The sequence below is a fragment of the Oculina patagonica genome, chromosome 2, assembly GCF_052425735.1.
Source record: "Oculina patagonica isolate OP01 chromosome 2, crgOcupat, whole genome shotgun sequence".
Taxonomy (NCBI): Eukaryota; Metazoa; Cnidaria; class Anthozoa; order Scleractinia; family Oculinidae; genus Oculina; species Oculina patagonica.
Window position 1 is genome coordinate 24,055,144 of NC_135759.1, and position 20,968 is coordinate 24,076,111.

The following is a 20,968-nucleotide window of genomic DNA, read 5'->3' on the forward strand; positions in this document are numbered from 1 at the left end:
AGTGGCCTTCTGTTTTGTAATTATTTGCTGTAAACAGCTGGCTGGATGTATTTGCATTTTATTCAATTATTTAAGCTAATTGCAAGACCGCATTTAAGAAGTTTTTCTTATCTCAACCAAGTTTAAACCAATATCTGCAATTATTGTTATGCAACTTCCAAACATGGTCTGTGTGAACTGTGGCTAATCTGTACTGTAATAAAACAATGCACTCTCTGCCTTTTTTACAGTCCTCTAGCTGTGTTAACCTGAATTCAGCCATAAAACTATTACTTGATGACATAATCAGCCCACAGAAATGTCATTTGGACCTTAATTACCGGGGTAACAGAAACAATTTTAATCAAACCAATCAAATCAACAGTTTTAAAGCCTTACAACAAAGGGGTTTCTCAAACGGTTGATTTTATTGGCTTGATTTAAAATTTTTGTTGTTAAAGATCTAGCCAATAATAATAATAATAATAATAATGTTCTTTACCCAGGGAGCTCACATCACCAAAGGTGTTATTCAGTGAGGCCCTGCAAAATAATAGTTCAAATTCAATTGAGGAAGTGATACAAAGCTCAGGCTCTATTTTGACACCTCTCTTATGTCTGGTCTTCATCCCTACCTGGGAAAAGACCCCCGTAGAACCCCGATTTCTTGTTCCTACTGGCAGAGGCCTCTTTTCAAAGGAAAAGATTCCTCTGCTAGCAGGGAAGATTTCTTGAATCTACAGGGGAGTTAATTAATAATTTACGGAAGAGTACCATCTTAGGGAAAGGAAAATTGGTTTGACAATCAAGGAGGTTTGAAAATCATATCGTGTTCCCAGAGCCACCTGTTCCTTTTGCCCCAGGCTCCATCGGGTCACGGGGACAGTCAGTTCTGGGGACGAGAATGAAGTAGGTGATGAGGAAGAAAGTAGAGGTTAAAAGTGATAGAGGGTCCTGAAGGGGTAAAATGGGAACTGGGATTTGCCCATTTTGACTGGGATTTGCTTATTGTTTCACTGGGAAAATGGGATTTGGGTCACTGGGACTGGGATTCAGAAGCAAAAAATGGGAATGGGAAGAGTGTCAGTAAATGACTAAACATACCGGTACACATTTTACGCTCTGTAATATTCTTTAAGTCCGGCATAGAATAGTTAAATCGCTGAAAACTCTGAAACAAAACCACTCCACTGCACGAGTGTCCATCAAGTGGCAATCAATGTCCGTGTAAGTGAGTTACTCAGCGGAACAGCTATGGAGCATGGGCACAAATGGAAATATTCAAAAGAAGTGATAGCAAGTTGTTGTCAGTCTGGGTAGTGGTAGGTAAGAGATAAAAACTTGATAGCTTTAGTTAAAGCTACTAAAAATTTCTAATTCTCTACAAGACAAGTGAACAAATGGAACTTTAGTGACGATCTCAACAGTATTTGTGATAATAACTTGCAGAAATAAAAACATGATTTTGGATAGTCCAGTCCCTACACTATCCCTTTTACGCCCTATAAAGGGGTAAAATCCAGGAGCGAGAGGAGAGAGTTCAGGATAACTTGTATGTGCATGCTCAAAACAAACCAATCAAAAACGACAGAGAAGCGTAGCATTTCTTACATGTAATGTGCACTCTAGGGTAAAAATAGCTCGCTAAAATGAAAAATTCAACTATGCAACCAAAGTGCTCAATCTGCAAGAAAAATTGTAACCTTTGTCTAAAGTCATAATTAAAAGAATAGGTACTAAATCTACAAATACTAATTTTTTGAATTTATCATCTGTACGCGTGCATGTCCAAAGGCTCTGTGGAATATGGTTTGGTTTCCCCCCATTTTAAGGGGGGATGGGGGAGGGCGGGACGACGGATTTCTGAGCATGCGCATGCAAGTTATTTATGGACTGGCACTCCTGCGCCTGGGTTAATCCCCTATATAGGGCACCGAAGGGAAAGTTCAGGGAGTGGACTACATTTAAGACAATCAAAACAACACTGACATAATGCGCTTGAGACCAGATTTTCCACGCACTGGGAATTTCACTGCTGGGACTGGGATTTAGACAAAAAATAGGCTGGGAAATGGGATTTGGGCAAAATTTGGGCTGGGAAATGGGATTTGGGTAATTTTTGGGCTGGGAAATGGGATTTGGTACCCCCCCTTCAGGACCCTCGTGATAGGAGTGGAGTGTGAAAGATTTTTTCTTTTCTCTTTTTGCAGGATAGAAAAAAATTAAAAAAATTATGTATTTGGAGAGGAGGCATAAACGGTCCTGAATGTACTTATTTGGGGTAGGGGGGATGGAAGGTGATATCTTTTATAATATTTAATTTTTGTGTTCTTCCTTGGGTTTAAGCTGTCCATGCGTTCCTATGAAAGCATAATTATTACACAAAGCATTGTTCGTAGGCCCACTGAGACGACATTGGCCGATTTCCAAGTCCCTAGGGGTTCGTTCTTGACTCATCGCCAGACTGAGAAAGGCAAGGCCTGAAGCAAGTATCACCAGTCCCAGAAGGGGTAAGACTTTTTTTTCAAGCCCACTGAGAAAACAGGGAACAAGGAGGTATCCGAATAACGTCGCTTGCTGGTTGTCAGTTAGAATGTTTAGTACAAGACCACTCAAATGTTTCCCGCTTCATACTTTTCATACTTGTTTCGCAGATTTCAGAATAACTATACGTTGTTGCAATCAGAAAACCACTCTAGAGCGTTAATAAACCCCTTTCCCAAAATAAACTTTTGCACTCCTGTCCCTCCTTACGAGTATTTAGCGGTTGCGCTAAAATCGTCTCTTAATTTGTATTTAAGAGACCTTTTAAGTTTGCTCCTTGTGTTCTTAAAGTGTTAATTGTTCAATTCTTTTAACCTCAATAAAATCTACTTGAATCACATCATCAATCATAACTACTTCCAAAGCCTTTTAAAAAGATTTCAACGATGTTTGTTAATTCAAAGGACACGAAATTGTAGAAATTCCCCTTTCAGAAGCCTGGGACGTTGTTATGCGTGCGCTTTCAGGTGTTTCGTAATTTATAATTATGTAAGAGATTTATTTTAACTCTAAACTTTGTCGATGACAATGTAGTTCGATTTATACCTAGTAAAATAAACAACAGCAGTAAAAACTCGTGAGCAAGTGTGAACCCGAATAACCATTAAGCCTCCATGGTAAAGTTTAAATAATTTTTACACCTAGCAACTAATTTCAAAAATTAACCATATCACTCATAACATTAGGCAACCAAACTAAAACGTCACTGAATTGTTTCCCGCAATCAAAGCCTTAAACCAGCAAAATAAAGTACATTCTATGTATTTTTTAGCAGGACTAACACTCAATACTACACATTTTAGTTGTAACAGACTGGGTAATATTTTACGTGAGCCACCTTAAAACATCACGCATTTTCGATATTGTTCAGCTAGAAAAATAGCATAATTTTGTAAAACATAATTACCGAGGTTAATCAAAATTTATTACTTCTATTGTAAATGAAAGAAAGTACAAAGGCAATGCTTTTAAAATAGTTGAATGAGAGCTTTTAGTTACGGGGATACGACCATCACTTTTTGTTAAACAACCCTCGTGCCTTCCGACATTTTCACTAAACACTTCATCGCAACGAGGAACTAGTAGAGGTTAGTGGTAACTGAAATTTGTTCTAACTTGCCTTTCTCGTTGCTTTATGGAAAAAATCTTTTCCTGGAAAAACTCACAATGTAACGTGTCTTTTTTGGGGGTGTAAATTATTTTCGATGACATGAATTGCAAAAAAATTCGGACGTTAAAATTTCGGACGTTTTATTTCGGACGTTATATTTTCGGACACGTTTTATCTCATTTTGGACAAATTTCGGACCAAAATTTTGGACATCTTGCTGAAACATAGCCAATGCAAATTTACGCATAAAAAACGCGAAATTGAAAAACAACATCTGTGAAAATGATAGTTTTACTGTACCCTCAAGAAAGCTGTTACGTATCTCAGGCAGTGTCTCAACGAGAATTACCGCCATAAACGAAACTAAAAGTTTAAGAGCACAAGGTGGCCTATGATCTGCGACTAGGTCTTTCAAAGGATGTTTTGGTTCTAATTTCTTATTGAGAATCTCCACTATTCCTGCCATCTCGAAACGGTTTCGACTTTTTCTTATCACATTAGGCCAGGTTTGTTTTGGAGGCGGTCCTACAAACCAACTAGCCAGTGAGCGTGAATCGGCATTTATCTGATAATGTTTTTCATACAACACAAAAAATTCCCTTTCCAGTGATAAAAAAAAAATCGAATAAAGCCCTACCAGAATTCTAGTTCTATCATGTACATTGTCTCGGAATGTTTGTGGTGGCGTCGCCCAAGAAAGAACGTACTTAAAAGTTTTCGAACACTTTGTCCGAAATTGAAATCGCTCAAATTTTTTGCAAGAAATGTATCAATTCTTTTTCTGATAACAAAAAGATAAAAGTTGATTCTGCTACATTTTTTAAAAAAAGAAAAATAGTACTACGTCTATTTAAGGTTTATTTTAATTTTTTTTGGTGATCAGGTTTTGAGTAAAATGTTCTTTCTGGGGATTTACTCGTCAATTTAAAAGGCGAATTTTTGTTGAAATTATGTTGCACAGTTTTTTTTTTTGGATTTTTTTTTTCAATAAAGCTACCATGGGGCATTGGTGGTTGATGGTATTAGTGATCTCGCTCGCTACATTCCAACTCGCTTATGGAGATGAAAACGAAGTGAACAGCCTTACCACTGTACCCGATGGATCGAAGCAAGATCACGAATTCACCGATTTGGAAACGACAGAAAATGACGACGAATTAGACGATAAATCTAAATATAAATGGCTAGCCCCAGAACTGTTCGATGATCTGGAGGAACGCAAGGCCAAGGGAGGCAAGAATAAGCAGCAGAAAATCCAGGGGCCAACTCCCACCCAGCCATCCGGCACGGCCAAGGGAGGCAAGAAAAAGCAGCAGAAAATCGAAGGGCCAACTCCCACCCAGCCATCCGGCGAAGGAGAGGAGGGTCAAGAAGAGATCAAGAAACCCAAGAAAAATAAAGACAAGAAAAACAAAGATAAAAAGAAGAATAAGGATAAGAAGAAGAATAAGAAATTTACAGAGGAAGGTATGCTTTCTATTAAGTGCGTCAGAAATACAGTTACTTGGTCGGTTGAATGTTATGTAAGAATTTAGAGAGATTAAGCATGACGTTTATTTTTCCCGCGAACGGCAAAAATTCAACTTCTGCCGTCTACCGTTTGGCGTTCGTACGCGGAAATGAGTAGTTTTGTGTTTGTCCCGAATGTGGGATTTTTTCCCTATTTTTATGAGGGATTGATTTAAGAATTCGATAAAAAGGTAACAAAATGAAAGGAAAATGATCTGACAGCTAAAAAGGCTTGATACATTTTATTGCCCAATATTTCGGCTAGACAAAACTAACCTTCTACAGGAGCTGAAAAAGCTAAGTAAAAATGGAAATAGACGGTTAAAATATATTTTTTTTAATAGCCGTTTTAGCTGTCCGATCAGCCTTGCATTTGGTTTATCGTTTTATTTAATATTGCTGATCCTGATCTATGCCAAGATCCGGCTTCACTTCGCTTTGTCTTTTATGAAATTAGATTATTGTTTTTAGTAGATTTTTAACTTTTAGAATATTTAAGAGGGCCACAAATTTATTAGTTGAAAAAATATTACGTGTCACCCTCGTTAAACAAAGTTTTGATTGAATGTTTGATTGATTGACTGATTGATTGATTGATTGATTGATTGATTGATTGATTGATTGTGTTTGTACAAGTGGTCCTTGCATTGTTCCAGCGGTACGTTTTTCAAAAGACATGGTCCACTAACAAAAATTTCAAATGTCATTTTGATAAGTGCTCTTAACTAATCTAACTCCCAAAGGCAAACAACGTCCCTTGCCAAAGAACTTTATCATCTGAACTGAGGGAGGGTTTTAAGCACAGCAATCGTGATGTCAGAAGTTCGTCAAAAAAAATAAAGTTTTGAGGATTTTTAGCACGACGCGGGGAAGTTCCACTATCAGAGCAGAACGAAAAGCAAAGGATAACGGTAACTGACTACGAGAAGAAAAGTTCTGTTACTTTAGCTTATTTCTGTCTTCCTTTCTTTCTCTTTTTAGAGAAGGGGCTATGGTTCGAGCCCATGGGTTGCTACAGAGATAAGGGTGTGAAAGCCTGGAAAGACCCTAGTATTCGTTCAATATTTCGCCTGTATTTGAACGTACGAAAGACAATCAACTGGACCTACAATGACTTCATGGAGGTGGTTTTCAAGTGTGCACAGGCAGCCCATGCCAGAGGATTTCCGTGCTTTGGTATTCAGTTCTACGGTGAATGCTGGGGTTCCGATAAAGCCTGCGAGACTTACAACCGTTACGGAAACTACACTAAATGTATCAAGGGTGTCGGTATGCACTGGGCTAATTTTGTCTACAAAGGCAAATGTGGATCAGGTATGCGATTACTTGTCTAGATGTGTGCAAGCTCGTTGCTTATCCATGCAGGATTATAGAAGCTGTGTCACGGGGATTTCATAGATCTGTTCTGAAATTAGTGGTAGGCAACTTAACCATGAAAAAAAACATTATCTTTTAACATCTAAAGGAAGATGTAACCTTAATTCGTGGATAGAAGTCAAACTCCGGCTATTAATATCGATTTTTTTTAGACTCGCGGAAACAACTTGGAAAATTTAGCTTCCATTTTTTCGACGTTTTTGCTTATTTACAAGCTAAAGTAGGAGAAAAGGGGTTATGTAGACAAAATTTGGAACCACATATTTGTAAACTCTCAAGGGACTTTTTTAATTTCTCAAGGGACTGTTTTAATTTCTCAAGGGATTACTTTCCGCTGTGGGTGATCACTTACGATCTCGTGGAAAAAACGTGACTTGTCACATTTACAAACGTTATATAACAATTTTAAAAGTGACATGTCAGCTTTCTTATCTCAACGCACGTGTGTCTGAAAGGCGATCTATAAAAAGCGTCGCACAAACAATGGATTGCGTAACTAAAACACTAATAAATAATCACTAGCACTTACATCGTTTAAAAATTACAAACGTCAAAAATAAACCATACCAAAAAACTCGCTCTTTTCAAAGATATTATTGAAGATAAAACAAATGCAAGAGATGGGGGCTTCTTTTAGCTTAGGAGCGGTTAAAAATTAGGCCAAGTTTGGTCGCTACATGCAAGCGCCATTCTATTTCGTTTGGTCGCTACATGCAAGCGCCATTCTATTTCGTCATCAGCCTAGGTCGTTAGGGACGTGACCTCGCGTTGACAGCAATGTTGCATGAATCGGCTTTACAACATGCGATCGTATCTACGCAGTTCGAGTGGAATTTCAGTCGAAGACAGCAAAATTCTTTCGTATTTCATCTTCAAATATAATTCGAAAGCATTCACTGTATATATGGCTTTTGTTTAATCCTGGGTCTTGATATCCGACCCTCGCAGAGCCTAGACAAAACGCAGCTTGAGTGTAACGATTTGTTTACGCCGCAATTATATGCGCAATGTTTTCTCCGACAGTAGTCGGAAATATCCGTATTTTTTTTTTTCGTGCTTTTTCGTGGAGCAATCGTAACGATACGACCTTGAACACATTGAACAGCGGTCTACCTATAACAATTCAAATATGGCGTCGCAAAAACAAAGCGTCAAACGCATATTTTGCTGTTTCATTTGCTAATTTCGCTGCCGTAATCGACTGCCTCGAAAGGTCCTTGCAATTTTAAAGTATAGAATTGTCAGATCTCGGTGAAATTTGCACTGTTTATTTGTGTAATGTTAAGGAATATGTGTATAAATACCCGGCGCGGACGAGCCATTTTTGACAAAATTATATGGCTGCATTTCCTCCGCGAAGATAGGAAATTGTTAAACTAAACTACAAAGAAACTGTAATGATAAGTTCGAAGAACAATGCACAGGATAAACCTTCGACTCATACTTCATGCAAAAACGTCGATATCTCGAAGAGACTTTGATTCCAGTCGCAATCCACTTCCATCCAAGCCATCTGCAGCCAAAGGCGCTCGTCAACAGTTTCAGTGAATTAAAATAGTTTCTTTTTTTTCTTTTTTATAAAAATGGACTATTATTTTTAGGTTTCCTGCGACACAAATATAAATTTTGGCTGTTCAAAAGTCTGGTAAATTCCGTGACAAAGCCCCTTTAAATTGTAAATGAAGGCATTATTTAGTCATATCAACTACCGTATTTACTCGAATAAGCGCCGCGGCGCTTATTAAATTTCTCGCACCTCAAGTGCGGCGCTTATTCGGGGGCGGCGCTTATTTGAGGGCGGCGCTTATTTAAGATTTGGACTCCAGAAAGAGTCTTATATTTTACAGTTATCGAAAATAGTATCTTCTGATTGTCAGTGTTCGTCTCTTGCTGAAGAGAGGAGTGGCGCTAGCTGTTCTAGCAAAGTTCGCGGCCTTCACAACATTTACGTATTGTAAGAATGTTTGATAGAAAACAAATGGGCGAGCAGTAAAACCATCACTGTATACTGCAAAACAACGCTTTTGATGAAAAAAGAATGTCCAAGTTTGTTACAGAGTTGCTTTGTAGTGCAGTTTTTAGCAAAACGGATTTCCTCGAAAAAGCGCCGCATCAGGACTGCGGCGCTTATTCGGGGGCGGCGCTTATTAACTTTTTTGTCCGAAATGCGGCGCTTATTTGAGGGCGGCGCTTATTCGGGGGCGGCGCTTATTCGAGTAAATACGGTATCGCAGTTGGCAAAAATGCTAATCAAGATAAAAACAAGTGTCGCTGTCGTAAAGACTATCAGAGAATTAGTTGTGGAAGTAAACAAATAACTATTTCTGGCGGCGCCTCATGTTCCAAGTGACTTTGTAATCACCTCGCTGACTTTTAAAATTCTAACGCCCTTCTTATACCTCTCGGTGCTTGCTCTTTTGCTTTTAAGTTCTTCATCGCTTGTTTCAATTCTTAAATGTTAATTCTTCACTACTCGTTTTAAGCACATTTTTTGCTTTAAATTCTTTGGAAAGAAAAGGAAAATAATAAAAAATAGAGATGGGATATTACAGGGCAAAATTCGCAGAAAAAAACGGCAAGACAGAGAACGTTTTAATTGGGCCATAGTACGGGAAAGTTTTAGCCATTGTGTCATGTATTAAGTCATATAATGTTTTCTATTTTTCACAGTGTATGGTTGTTGTCCTGATGGTTCGATGCCGGCCAAGGGCCCGAACGATGAAGGTTGCCCAGGTCAGTACGCATGCGTATAATTACGTCTTGTGCCTTATTCTAATAACACCACAGGCAGACAATCCTCTGTGTTTGAGCCGCGCGACGTAAGCGTCACGGTACGCTATTTGATGCCTGTGATAACACTGGCAAGGGATGGCGGAACTGTTCATCTGGGAATCCGGGGGAAACCATGGGAGCTCATCTTTATGTTGCCTATATGGTCCGTACTTAATCAAAGCGCAAAGTAGTTCGTAGTCTTGAAAATTCGAAGAAAATAGTGCTGCTATATAGTCCCAGTCGGATATAGTCATTGAAATAACCATATTCAAACTACATAGAAGGCATCAGGGTATATAGCAAATTCCAATGTTCCGTTTCAGTCTATATGAGGGAACTCATGTGACTTTCTCCTTTGTCTTAACATCTCATAGTAAGATGGCGTAACAGAAATGAAACTTAGTTTTGATGGGTTTGTGTGGTTTGGAGCGGTTTTCGCTTGAGTATTGAAAGTAATTCCCATTTGTTTAGTTTTGCATTACTACGCTTAGTGATAGCTGGTTTAAAAAACTCCCGACACTTTTTCGTCCAATCAGAAGTAAAACAAAACCAATCGTGACACGCTCGCGCACGTTTTCCCGCGCTTGGTGCCAGTGACAAGTATTTGCTTCGAGTTTTGATTGGTTCACTGGATTGTCTGTGTCATTTGTGATTGGTCAGAGTGATTACTTTGGTTTTCGTTTTACAACACTCAATTGAAAACTTCCTCACTAAAAACGCATGGTTGATTGAGGTATTACTTTAAGTTGGCGACAATCCTTCAAAACTGAATTACCACCGCGCTGAGACCACCGATTTATACTTTGCAACACACGAAATAAATTTCTGTACGATTTTTTTCCCTTCTTCTCAGAGTGTACAACCGCTGTGGATGTGGTCTTCGTTGTTGACTCTTCTGGAAGTATTGGGAAGAAAAACTTTGAGACGCAGAAACGATTCGTAAAGGAAATGATCGGTCATTTCTCCGTCAGCGCTGAGTATGCACGAATTGGCGTCATCCGGTATGCCACTACTGCTCAGAAAATTATCACTCTAAACAAATCACAAAAAATGGGATACGACAAGATTGATAAGAAGATTGGAAAAATGAAATACACCAGAGGAGGAACGAAAACGGGCAAAGGTCTGGAGATGGCCAACAGGATGCTGCACGCTTCTCGGAGAAAGCTTGATGGTAAAGTCATGAAGCACGACCAGGTATTATATCTTGTCGTATCAGGAGCCATTATCATTATTGCTCGTGGTCGTATTCATCTGTAACTGACAAGAGGGACGGACTGGGTAACAGATAGGGTGGTCTTTGCTGACGTCATTTTTGTCATTCGACTTTGCGTCGAGAAGGCATAACGCTATTTATACCATGCCATAGAAAATACAGCCAATCAGAATACAGGAAAGCCGTTGTATATTCGACGGTATTCAACCCAACCTTCCCATAGTGCGCTGCGACTGTATTCTCGACGAAATTTAGTAAGCGTATTTTCTATGGCATGGTATAAAATAGTTACACAACACTTTCTCGTGGTATACTATGGAATATCCCACTTGTCACTTGTATTTTCTTGGCATACACACTCGCCTAAAGGCTCGCGTGTATACTGAGAAAATACAAGTGACTCGTGGGATATTCCATAGTATACCACTCGAAAGCGTTGCATAACTAGTATATATGGATTAACTCCAGATGCTTATATAGCTTGTGAAACTTATTGACGGAGAAATTTTCAGCTCTTTGCGTGAAATGTTGATGGAGATGTTAGCTTTCAAAAACTAAAAAAATTCTGGGTGGGAACAGTACAAATGAGCCCATACTTTCTGCGTAAAATGTTGAGTTTTAAAACCCACGTCACGTGAGAGTATTTGGTATACCGGGGTCAAATTTATAGCAAAGTTAATCGTTCCATGTTCTTTCAATATTCAGAATTGATATTTTTGTACTCGATCATAAACTGATATTGTAAACAAAGGTTCCCCTATAGGGCAGGTAAACGGGTAAGGTAGGGTAATGGTAGAAAATGGGTAACGTAAGGGAAATGTAACATTCTGACTACACTACACGAGACATTCAATGTGAAAGTTTGTTTAGGTTGCGACAGTCAGTCATCTGATGGTAGACTTACTCTGATTACAGCGTTGAGCTATGCAGAAAACAAACCTTAGTTACAAGAATAACAAAAATTAGAGATGTGCTACGCCAGATTCGAAAAACCACTAAAAACCACCCTTTATAAGTGACCAAAAATATGTGAAATTGTATTCCTATGGCTTAACTTTTAGATTTTTTAACATCGCATCATGATAACTTTTTATCATAGTTTTATTTATATCTTAGTCTTATATCTTAGTTTTTAATTCAGTTTGCATAGAAGAGCCAATATTGTTGGAATGCAAATAAACCATTATTATTATTATTATTATTATTATTATTATTATTATTATTATTATTATTATTCCTCATCTTATGCAGCAGCACAAGACCCCGAGGAAAGGGTGCAACTAATACACTAAACACATTTTACAATTATGAACAAAAGTTTAGCGCAAACACTTAAAACAAAAAACAAAGCAAGGACGCCGAGGACTGACCAACCTAGAATGACCTAAATCTCCCGCTAAAACCTATATATATATTCCATGAACATCCCATAGGAACCCACGAACCTCTGAAACGTGCCGCCAGAATATTACTTTCCGACTAATTCATTCATTCAAACGTCAGAAATTACATTAGGCAGGTTGGATTATCTAGACTCACGAGTCAATCTAACGAATGATAGCTAGAGAGAAGACAAGAAATTTGAAAGAGAAACAGACTTTTCACATTTGACTTTCCTATCCCCCTTCAGGTTGTTGTTTGTTTGACTGACGGACTCACAAATTACGATGACCAAAAGAGACTTAACGTTTCGTCGGTCGCCCTAAAAGCCAGTGCCCACGTGATAGCCGTGGGTGTGGCCGGCAAGGGGTACAACGCCGAGAAGAAAACTCAGCAACGTGTGGAACTGAGCCGGATCGCTACCAGCCCTGCTGATCTTTTCTACAAGGAAACTTTCGATCAACTCACGGACCAGTTGATTCAAATCGCTCGTCGTGCATGCCCTCTGAACTACAAAAAATCACAACCGGTGTAAGTAGCATGGACTGACGTGTTTTAATCAGTGTCTTAGCCTGTTCCAGGCGTTCGGTTAGGTGGAAAGCGGCGCAAGGAACGGCGAGCGAAAAAATGGCGAGGGGACTAAGGCTGGGGGGCAAGGGCTCCCTCGTTCGTTCTCTTCCCCGCCCCTCTCCCCTAATTTTTTTTTTCGCTCGCCGTTTTTCGCGCTTTCCAACTAACCGAACGCAATTGGAAAATTCGGCTGAAGATAACTAGGTACTTTTGTGAAGTTATTTGCAACGAATTTTTTCTAATAATAAAATCATTTAATATGTTACCTTTTTTTCGCTTTCCAGGTAACAAGGTTCAAGCGACCCGTAACGACAAGTCAAAACTGGTCTAATAATGATACAGGGAGCCTGGGGCATTTTTGTCTTTATCTGGCGAAATAACTTACCGGTAAAAGTGTGAGAAAATTAAAGGGGAAAATAAAGCTTCAAACAGGGGATATTTGAAGTGTGGTCTTATTCAGTTACCAATAATGTTCATTTTATTTCACTGTAGAATTGTCTAGTGATTAAAAACGTCGACCTCAATCAGGCACAGATATTAACCTCAACCTCTTCCCGATCGAGATCATTTGACGAATCTCTTTTCAGTCAGTTTCCATTCTTGTCCCCAGAGCCGCTTGCCCCTCTTAGCCTGCAGAACCTGGGGCACGATGAACAAGCTGCTCTGGAGGACACATGATTTGATTGCCTAGATTTTCAACAAAGGAAATTTAAATGAGGCAAATCAAATCAACCGTTTTAAAACCTCTTTGTTATGGGGGAATTTAAAACGGTTGATCTGATTGGCTAGATTTAAATTCTCTTTTGTTATTAAAATCTAGCCAATCAAAACATGTGTCCCCAGATCCACTTGTTCCCAGTGCCCCAGGTTCTGCTGGCTAAGAGGGACAAAGGGCTGTGGGGACAAGAATGGTCAGTTTCACGTTTCAAGACTGGAACTTTTGCCACCTCATAAAATGACGCCAGGATTATCATGAAATAACATCACTCGTCGAATAAGATCCAGCTTATAAACATATCACTTTAGTAAGAGAAAATCCCTTCAGGTTAAAAGCCCCCGATCTCTCCATCCAGCCTCTTTTCTAAAGATTAAAGTGTAGCGGTAGCTGCTATTAACACTACTGATGGGCAGAGCAACAATTTTCTGCATTTATTGTATAACTGAAGAAAAGCAAAACCCAGCTCTGTTGTTTAATTTGAAAGACAGCCTATTAACACTACGTATGCCATTAAAATTACCACGCATGCATTACAGCAATAACAACAGCAACCTTAAAAAATGCGTTATTTGAACACATATCTTTTTGTATACCAGCTTGTTACCCAAATCGACTAACATGTGATGTTATGTGACGGTAACCTTCTGCTATAAAGTATCCAGATCTTGGATAAAGCGATTTTCACATTTGCTTTGGTTTAGCATAACTACGCCTAGAGATTGGTTTAAAAAATCACGCGCTACTTTCTGGTCCAGTCAGAGGTAAAACCAAAGCCAATCGTGACTCGCTCACATGCGTTTACCGGTTACATAAAATTACTTCAAATATTAATTGGTTCCCTGTTGTTTCTGCGTGTTTTGTAATTGGCCAGACTCAGAGTAATTACTTTGGTTTTAGTTTTACGACATTAAGTTGAAACCCTGTCAATGTTGTTAACAATTACAGCAATCAAGTCTGTTGGTTTTTGATTACCCGACCACATCATCATTACATTTCAACTTGTGCGGCTGGTTTTATCAACCAAACTTTATCTCTAACAACCTTGTCTTTATTTCGGACCCACTCGAAATAAAGTGCCGACCTATTGGCTACCAGGACTCTGCCGTAACCATAGTCGCTCTCATGAAAACGAGACCATTTCACATTCAGGAAGGGTTCCCAGTCTATTCCAAACCCGGCCGACCCCACAATGAGGTGTGTAGTACCCAGTCCTTCTTCTTGACACTCGCGCTCGTACACTGCGCATGTTCTCTGGTAGCTGTGATAGTGACCCCAGAAGGCCAAGTCCACCTTGTATTCGTGAAAAAGACTCTCCAAATAGCGCTGCATACCCAAGGATACAATATAGTCACCTATAACGGAAGAGGTTTTTACGGGTTAATTTTTTGACACTAAATGACTGGTCCCGGGGGAAACAGTTTAATTTGTTTTCTGACAATCTCAATGTTTCGAGGGGAACAAAAATAAAAGGTTTCCCGAGGGTGATTTGTTATATAGCCAAACAAGGTCAACATTCGCGCGTGACAGTGCACTGTTACCCTCTGACGTCATGGATTTCAATGACCTCAGAGACTTTTGGTGGGAAACAGTTTTATTGCTAGATTTCATTCGTAGTCAAAGAGAGCGCGCGCTGTTGCAGAAAAATACCACTTACCGGTATACAACAAAAAGTTATGTAACTTATCCCCAAGAATTTTGTTATTTTTTACCTGTCAAAGTCAATACTGTGAAAAGGCGACGGATATAAAAATTCATTAACGAGGGGATGTTCTCTTGTTGTGCCACCAGGTTTGTGACAAGCAGTTATGAGGGTTATAATCACTGTTAGGTGAGGCAGAATGGGACTACAGTTCTTGCTTATGGTTAGTGCGCTGGACTCCGGATCCTGCGATCCGGGTTCAAGCCGTGGCCGGGGTCATTGTGTTGTGTTCTTGGGCAAGACACTTTACTCTCATAGTGCCTCTCTCCACCCAGGTGTATAAATAAGTACCAGCGACATAGTGCTGGGGGGTACCCTGCGATGGACTAGCATCCCATTCAGGGGGGAGTAGAAATATTCCTAGCCGCTTAATGCTTCGGAAACCGGGATAAGCTCCGGCAGTGTGGGTCGCATGGTTCATGGCTTCCCAAAAAATAAAAATAAAAAACAGTACTTGCTTAATCCACGTGTCTTAAAACAACAGCTTATTCGAAGTCGAGATTCGAAGAGTCAACTGAACTATATTAAAAAAAAACTATCTACTGTGATTTAGCACGAATGAAAATGTTACGCGCGCGCGGCACTTTCATTTTATTCGATGCCGCAAAAGTTCTAGGGAGGGAGTTAGGAAAGGCACTTTATACCTCACGAATCCTAAGAAAAGGCCATAATATATAGGTAAATTTCTTACCAAGTTCTTCCTGGCTACAGTACATTGGACGATGGCCTCCCAGCACAACCCAAGGTGTTTTCGTTCGATCCACTTTCTTCAGGTCATTTTCCAGCCATGTGTACTGTCTGGAGCCAGGTCTGTAGTCGTGTTCCGTGCTCATCATAATAAAATGGACGCTTCCATAATCATAACTGTACCTGTGAAGTTTAACAAAACGAAATGATTTTACGTCTTACTTCTTCCTCGTAACTCCGACGTATTTGTATTTGAGGTTGAACGCTCTTCTTAGATGTTTAGCTGGAACTAGTTCCTAAACCAATAGATACACTGAGTGCATCTGGACAATCGCGTGATTCTAGAATAGAATATAAATGCATTTTTCACTGGCTAATTGTAAAGTTTGATTGTGCAGAAAAATCGGAGACGTTCTTAACTTTAGTTCGCTTTGTTTTTACGAACGACGAGTTTGCTGTGCTAGCGATAAGCGCGGCCTTCTTTACTCTACGACCGCGCGCGTACTTTCCGAACGTAACCCATTCTACGCTTTTTAACCTCATCTGCTTAGAAAGGCGCGCATCTTTTGATCTGGCTCGCGCCCTCTGTTAGAACCATGCAGAAAGCCATGCATTCATTATAGTTTCACTGTGCACTTAACCGTCGGGAGTATTTAAGTTGGAAAGGATAAAAGATGAAAGAGGAATACAACGGAAAATAAACACAACGTACCACCAAATAGCATTTCCATTATCAGGCATGTGAAATCTGTAGTACATTGGCACTCCACACTCTCCCCCAGAGTCATCACCAAAGTTCCCCCACCAGGGGTGCCACCCTTCACCTGGAGCACCACTAGGGTCCTTGGAGCCTCCTGACAGGTGGTCTTGTTCATGATTGCCCATGCCCACCATATATGGCATTACTGTTGCGTAAGGCTCGATGAGTTCGTGCCACTGGTCCCAAATGTAAGCCTGGTGAAAAGACGACCGGAAAATACGCAAGTTATTCAATTGAATTAAGTTCTCAGCCGTGGCTTGCAAGCTTAAAGCTAAAACAATGCTGTTTAAATCTTGTAATCAATTTATCGGGACTGTGATAACGATCTTATTCTCCTTACAATATCAGTACATTGTCAAGCAGATAGGCAGCAATTAGATGTTCACAGTCCTTTATTTTCTCGTATTTTTTCTTCGATCGTTTACGCGGGAAAAGAATAGCAAGAGAACTGGACGCCAGTGCAAAACGGAAGGTGCCAGCTTCGCGCTCGCCGATTCTCTCGCGTTTTTGCGTCGATAAAATAGAGAGGCTGTGGACAGACTAGCAGCTAAAATTAAATATCTGAAGTATCGCCAAATTCTCTAACGTTAAAAGAAATGCATAGTAATCCCTAGGGAGAATTCATATTTCGAGCTTGCTGAATAAAGGGTTTAAAGGGCGCATGACCGAAAGCGACTGGAGTAAGCTTTGCGAAACTGGTTGTCAGACGTAAAAATGTTGAATGTCATTTTTTGATTTTCAAACTAATAATAAAAGAACTCGCGAGTAACTGATTTATCTTAAAGCGCGTTCGTCAGCTTGGCTCCGTAAGGATAGGTCATGGTACTTTGCCTAGTTCCTAGGCCTCTGTTTTCGTCGCGATCAACCCGTTTCGGGACACGTGGTAAGTGGAAGGAAAGTGAAAAAGTGTTCCTCGGCAGTTCATCCCCGATACGTCACCGAAACGAATAGTGACCTCATAAGATACCGTGAAGGTCTGGGAAAAACGCCGTACAGGAACTAGGCAAAAAGGTACTTACGTAACCTCTAGCGTATGAGATGTCACCGACATGGAATACCAATGAGCTGCCATTCGTGGCTTCTTCAATCATGTACTTTGCTGTATCATGCGCACCAGGCACAGCCGACACACCCATGTCACCATACACTACAAAGCCAAATGATGCGTCTGGGTCTGTAACAGGGGCGGAACGAAACTTGTGCACAGTGCTCATCACCTAAACAACAAAAAAGACAACATAACTCTCTTAGAGCGGTTTTCACTTGAGTGTCGAAAGTGAATTGTGTTTTTTTTGTTTTTTTTTTTTTTTTTTTTTTTTTTTTTTTAAAATTCTCCCGCCATTTTCTCCACCAATAAAAAAAAAAAAAAAAAATTATTCTCCCCCCCCCCCCCTTTTTTCCCCCCTTTTTTCTTTTTTTTTTTTTTTTTTTTTTTTTTTTTTTTTTTTTTTTTTTTTTTTGGGGAGTTTTTTTTTTTTTTTTTTTTTTTTACCACAATATATAAAAAACTAAGACGATTGTAAGACTATCAAAGGAGTTTACTGCGTGTGTGCTTTACCAACAGCTATAGCAATTTTTTTCGCAGAGCTGGCCGCGATTGGATTGATATGATCGGTCAGGAACATAGAACCAATCTCGTGCCCGGGCTTATTTTGGTATTCGCACTCAAGATAGCGGATTGTCTGGATGGGACATTGCACCGTTGTAGTTTTGTTTCCAGTTTTTGATCAACTTATATATATATAGTTTATGTTTCAGCCCGCACGCAAACACCTCTTTTTAAATTTTTCTTCAGCTTAATTTTCTCTACATTCATCTTGATCTTGGAAACGGAACACGTTTCACTAGAACAAATACTGACTAGTTTCGAAAGTAAGCAGGGACGAGCTAAAGAAACAGAACTGTCCCGAAGAGAAATCCACACGGGTAGGACGGGGCCGGGACGCGCAACAGCACTGAGAGCCAGGGGAGACCGAGTGCGTCCGCTAAGACCGACCGCTGGGGCCGGGCGACCCGCACGTCTTCAGATGTCCCAGTACAGTTTTTGACCTAAACTGGTCAAATTAGCATTGAACAAACCTTAGAGGATCCGTATGAGTAAAAATACTGTGTAGATGGAGTGAGCCCTGTTAGGAGAACATCGTGAATGTAGCCAGGACTGGAGAAGCCGTTTAATGACGCGGGTGGTCCACACATGTCGGTCTTTTGGTACGTTTTTGAGGTGCCTGTAGCTGTAAAACGCAATGAAGAGTCTTTTCCATAGTGTACAACTGGAGGATCATCTAAAACAAAATGTGAATAAAATGTGCGACAATTAATGCTGTTAATGCACCAAGACATAAACAATGTCAGTAATTTTATATCAACAATACAAATCATTTTTTCAAAACAAAAACATCTTATTACATCTCCTGAAGATAGCAAAGCGGTTACTCGAGATATTGGCTAAATAGGAACTTAGGCCCGGAGGGCCGAAAAATCCTTCCCCTTGCCCCGCGTATTTACAAGAAATGACCATCTTCACATACCCCTAAACGGTCTTGAGCACCTCTGCTTCCGTGAATGTTATATTAAGCGATTATCGAGTTCCTGTCTCAATACAATTGTCAGCTACCTTAGATTGCATGTTAGAAGAAGTCTTAAATAGATTACAATAATAGCCTATGATAGACCTTCTATGATGATGTTAGTCTTGTTTCGAGTCTGGTTTGCCTGTGTTGACTTGGAACGCAAACACTTTCACGCGCGCGTGTTCTCACGCAAGCTCAATCAGCACAATAACAGAGCGCGTCCTCTTTTGGCCTGTATATATATTTTTCTTTTTTTACCGCAGAGAATAACTTTCGAGTTATTTCTTCGGGCTTACGAGGTAACAACACGTATCGTGATTTGTCGTGGTGTCAAGTTATGTCACGCAACCGGAAACCACAAGGTACACATGACGGTCACGAGACACTTAACACACTTACATAACAATAATAATATCCCCACAGTAGAAACTTTTAAAATTTTTTTGTCTGTTTTAATATTGTTCTTTGCCTAAAATACGCAGTTGTCTCTTTGAGCAAAAGTGTTTGACATCCGTGGGATCGAAAGTCTATAAACTGAGCTCGTCATTAAAAGTGCCATTAAAAGTACAAAACAAAAAAAAAATCTTCTTACCTGACCCCGACACCCACATAACTCTCATCTGCGAAGGATCGCCTGTCAGAGCTATATGTCCTTGCAAAGGAGCATCCACCCCTCCTTTAAACCGCAGCAGATTACTGGTAGCCACGTGCACGTAACTCTTCTGATAATAACGAAACTCGCAGTTTGCTCTCATATTGTACACAGTGACTTGAGTCCAGCCGTGTCCAGAGGCATAACTCGCCGAGACTTTAACGTAAAAGTAGTCCAGATAATGGTCAGCTTGATCATTTTCTGGGCAGTAAAACGCGATGAAGTCCGTTTCGCTGGGCAATGATATCCCACTCCATGAAACGTTCACAGCGGCTCCGTTTTCTACCAAGCTTGGGCTGACCTCCAGAGAAGCATCGGGTGTGAAATATTTGCGAATTGGATGCGCGAATTTCACGCGGGTTTGAGGATCGCCTGCGTCCACTACTGTACCATCAGGATTGACCCGTTTGAAGTACGTGGGTACTGCGTGGTGTTGCTTTGCCTCTGTGCCTGGCGATAAACCGAGAAGGAAAAACGCCAGCAAAGAAAGCCACCAAGTCGCCATACTTGTGCTGTAGCAGTTGATTTGCCGCTGCAAAGGCTGAACTAGTGAGATCGGTTTCCTGTCACACAGGTTCGTAACTAAATATCATCACTTTAGCAATGAGAACCAATCAAATTGTAGAAAGATTTTATTAAAAACACAGCACAATCCCGATTTTTCGAACCCTCGGTTTCTCGATACTTTCAGTTTTCGAACCAATTTTCTTTTCCCTTGGATAGTACTAGTCCCTGTAATATTACTTCCCTTAGATTTCTTGAACCCCCCGATTTTACAAAGCACTTTTCGTTTTCCCTCACGGTTCGAGACCTGGTGTAATGGCTAGCACGTTGCTCACTAGTCCAGTCACTGAACTCTCCCTACCCCCGCCCTACATAGGGGCTGAATCCAGCCCCTATGTAGGGCGGGGATAGGGAGAGTTCAGGGCCTGGACTAGTTCCACACTAGATCGAGACGTTCTATTTCGATCTTTGGCCGGGGTCATTATGTTGTGTTCTTGAACACAAGTCTAGCTCCAACTAAACTAGCTCTAACTCTCACAGTGCCTTACGTCGCGGCAGGCACGCAACTGACAAGTTGCTGGAGGGGGAATAACTTTAAAAATTCGAAAGTGTAGCCTGCGTAGGCAGGCGTAAAAATGGGAGGGGAGGGAGGTGAAAAACACCAAAGGGAGAACAGAGGTCCCTTCCCCCTATCCCCAGTCCCCTCTTCTTTTATTCCCTATCTCCCTTTTCCTCCCTCCGCTCCCCTTTCGACGCCTGCCACGAAGGCTTGGGAAAGCCATACTCCAGTTTGCTTCATGCAAGGCTTTACTTACTGAGCTCTGTAATCGGTATAGAATCACATAGAGTCAGAAAACACTCTGGTTATTTGAGAACGCTTGAAAACATTGATAACACGAGCCGCAGCTAAGTATTATTAC

The 20,968-nt window shown here is 40.3% G+C and overlaps 2 protein-coding genes across 2 annotated transcripts; one reads left to right on the top strand and one right to left on the bottom strand.

Annotated features, from left to right (window-relative positions):
- Positions 1–799: 799 nt before the first annotated feature.
- Positions 800–12,282, top strand: LOC144642230 (uncharacterized; the record flags this gene model as incomplete). Its single annotated transcript, XM_078501212.1, has 7 exons — positions 800–920; positions 2,153–2,489; positions 4,628–5,101; positions 6,125–6,457; positions 9,191–9,253; positions 10,146–10,489; positions 12,139–12,282. Coding segments are annotated over exons 3-7 (1,353 nt in total), but the record flags the coding sequence as incomplete, so codon positions are not given.
- Positions 12,283–12,420: 138 nt separating this feature from the next.
- Positions 12,421–20,119, bottom strand: LOC144643671 (uncharacterized). The gene is made up of 6 exons (XM_078502990.1): positions 19,485–20,119; positions 18,402–18,604; positions 17,342–17,539; positions 16,275–16,516; positions 15,567–15,745; positions 12,421–14,528 (listed from the first exon to the last, which is right to left on the bottom strand). Exons 1-6 carry the CDS (start codon positions 20,047–20,049, stop codon positions 14,164–14,166), a joined length of 1,752 nt encoding a protein of 583 aa, XP_078359116.1. The 5' UTR covers positions 20,050–20,119; the 3' UTR covers positions 12,421–14,163.
- Between the last annotated feature and the right edge of the window lie 849 nt (positions 20,120–20,968).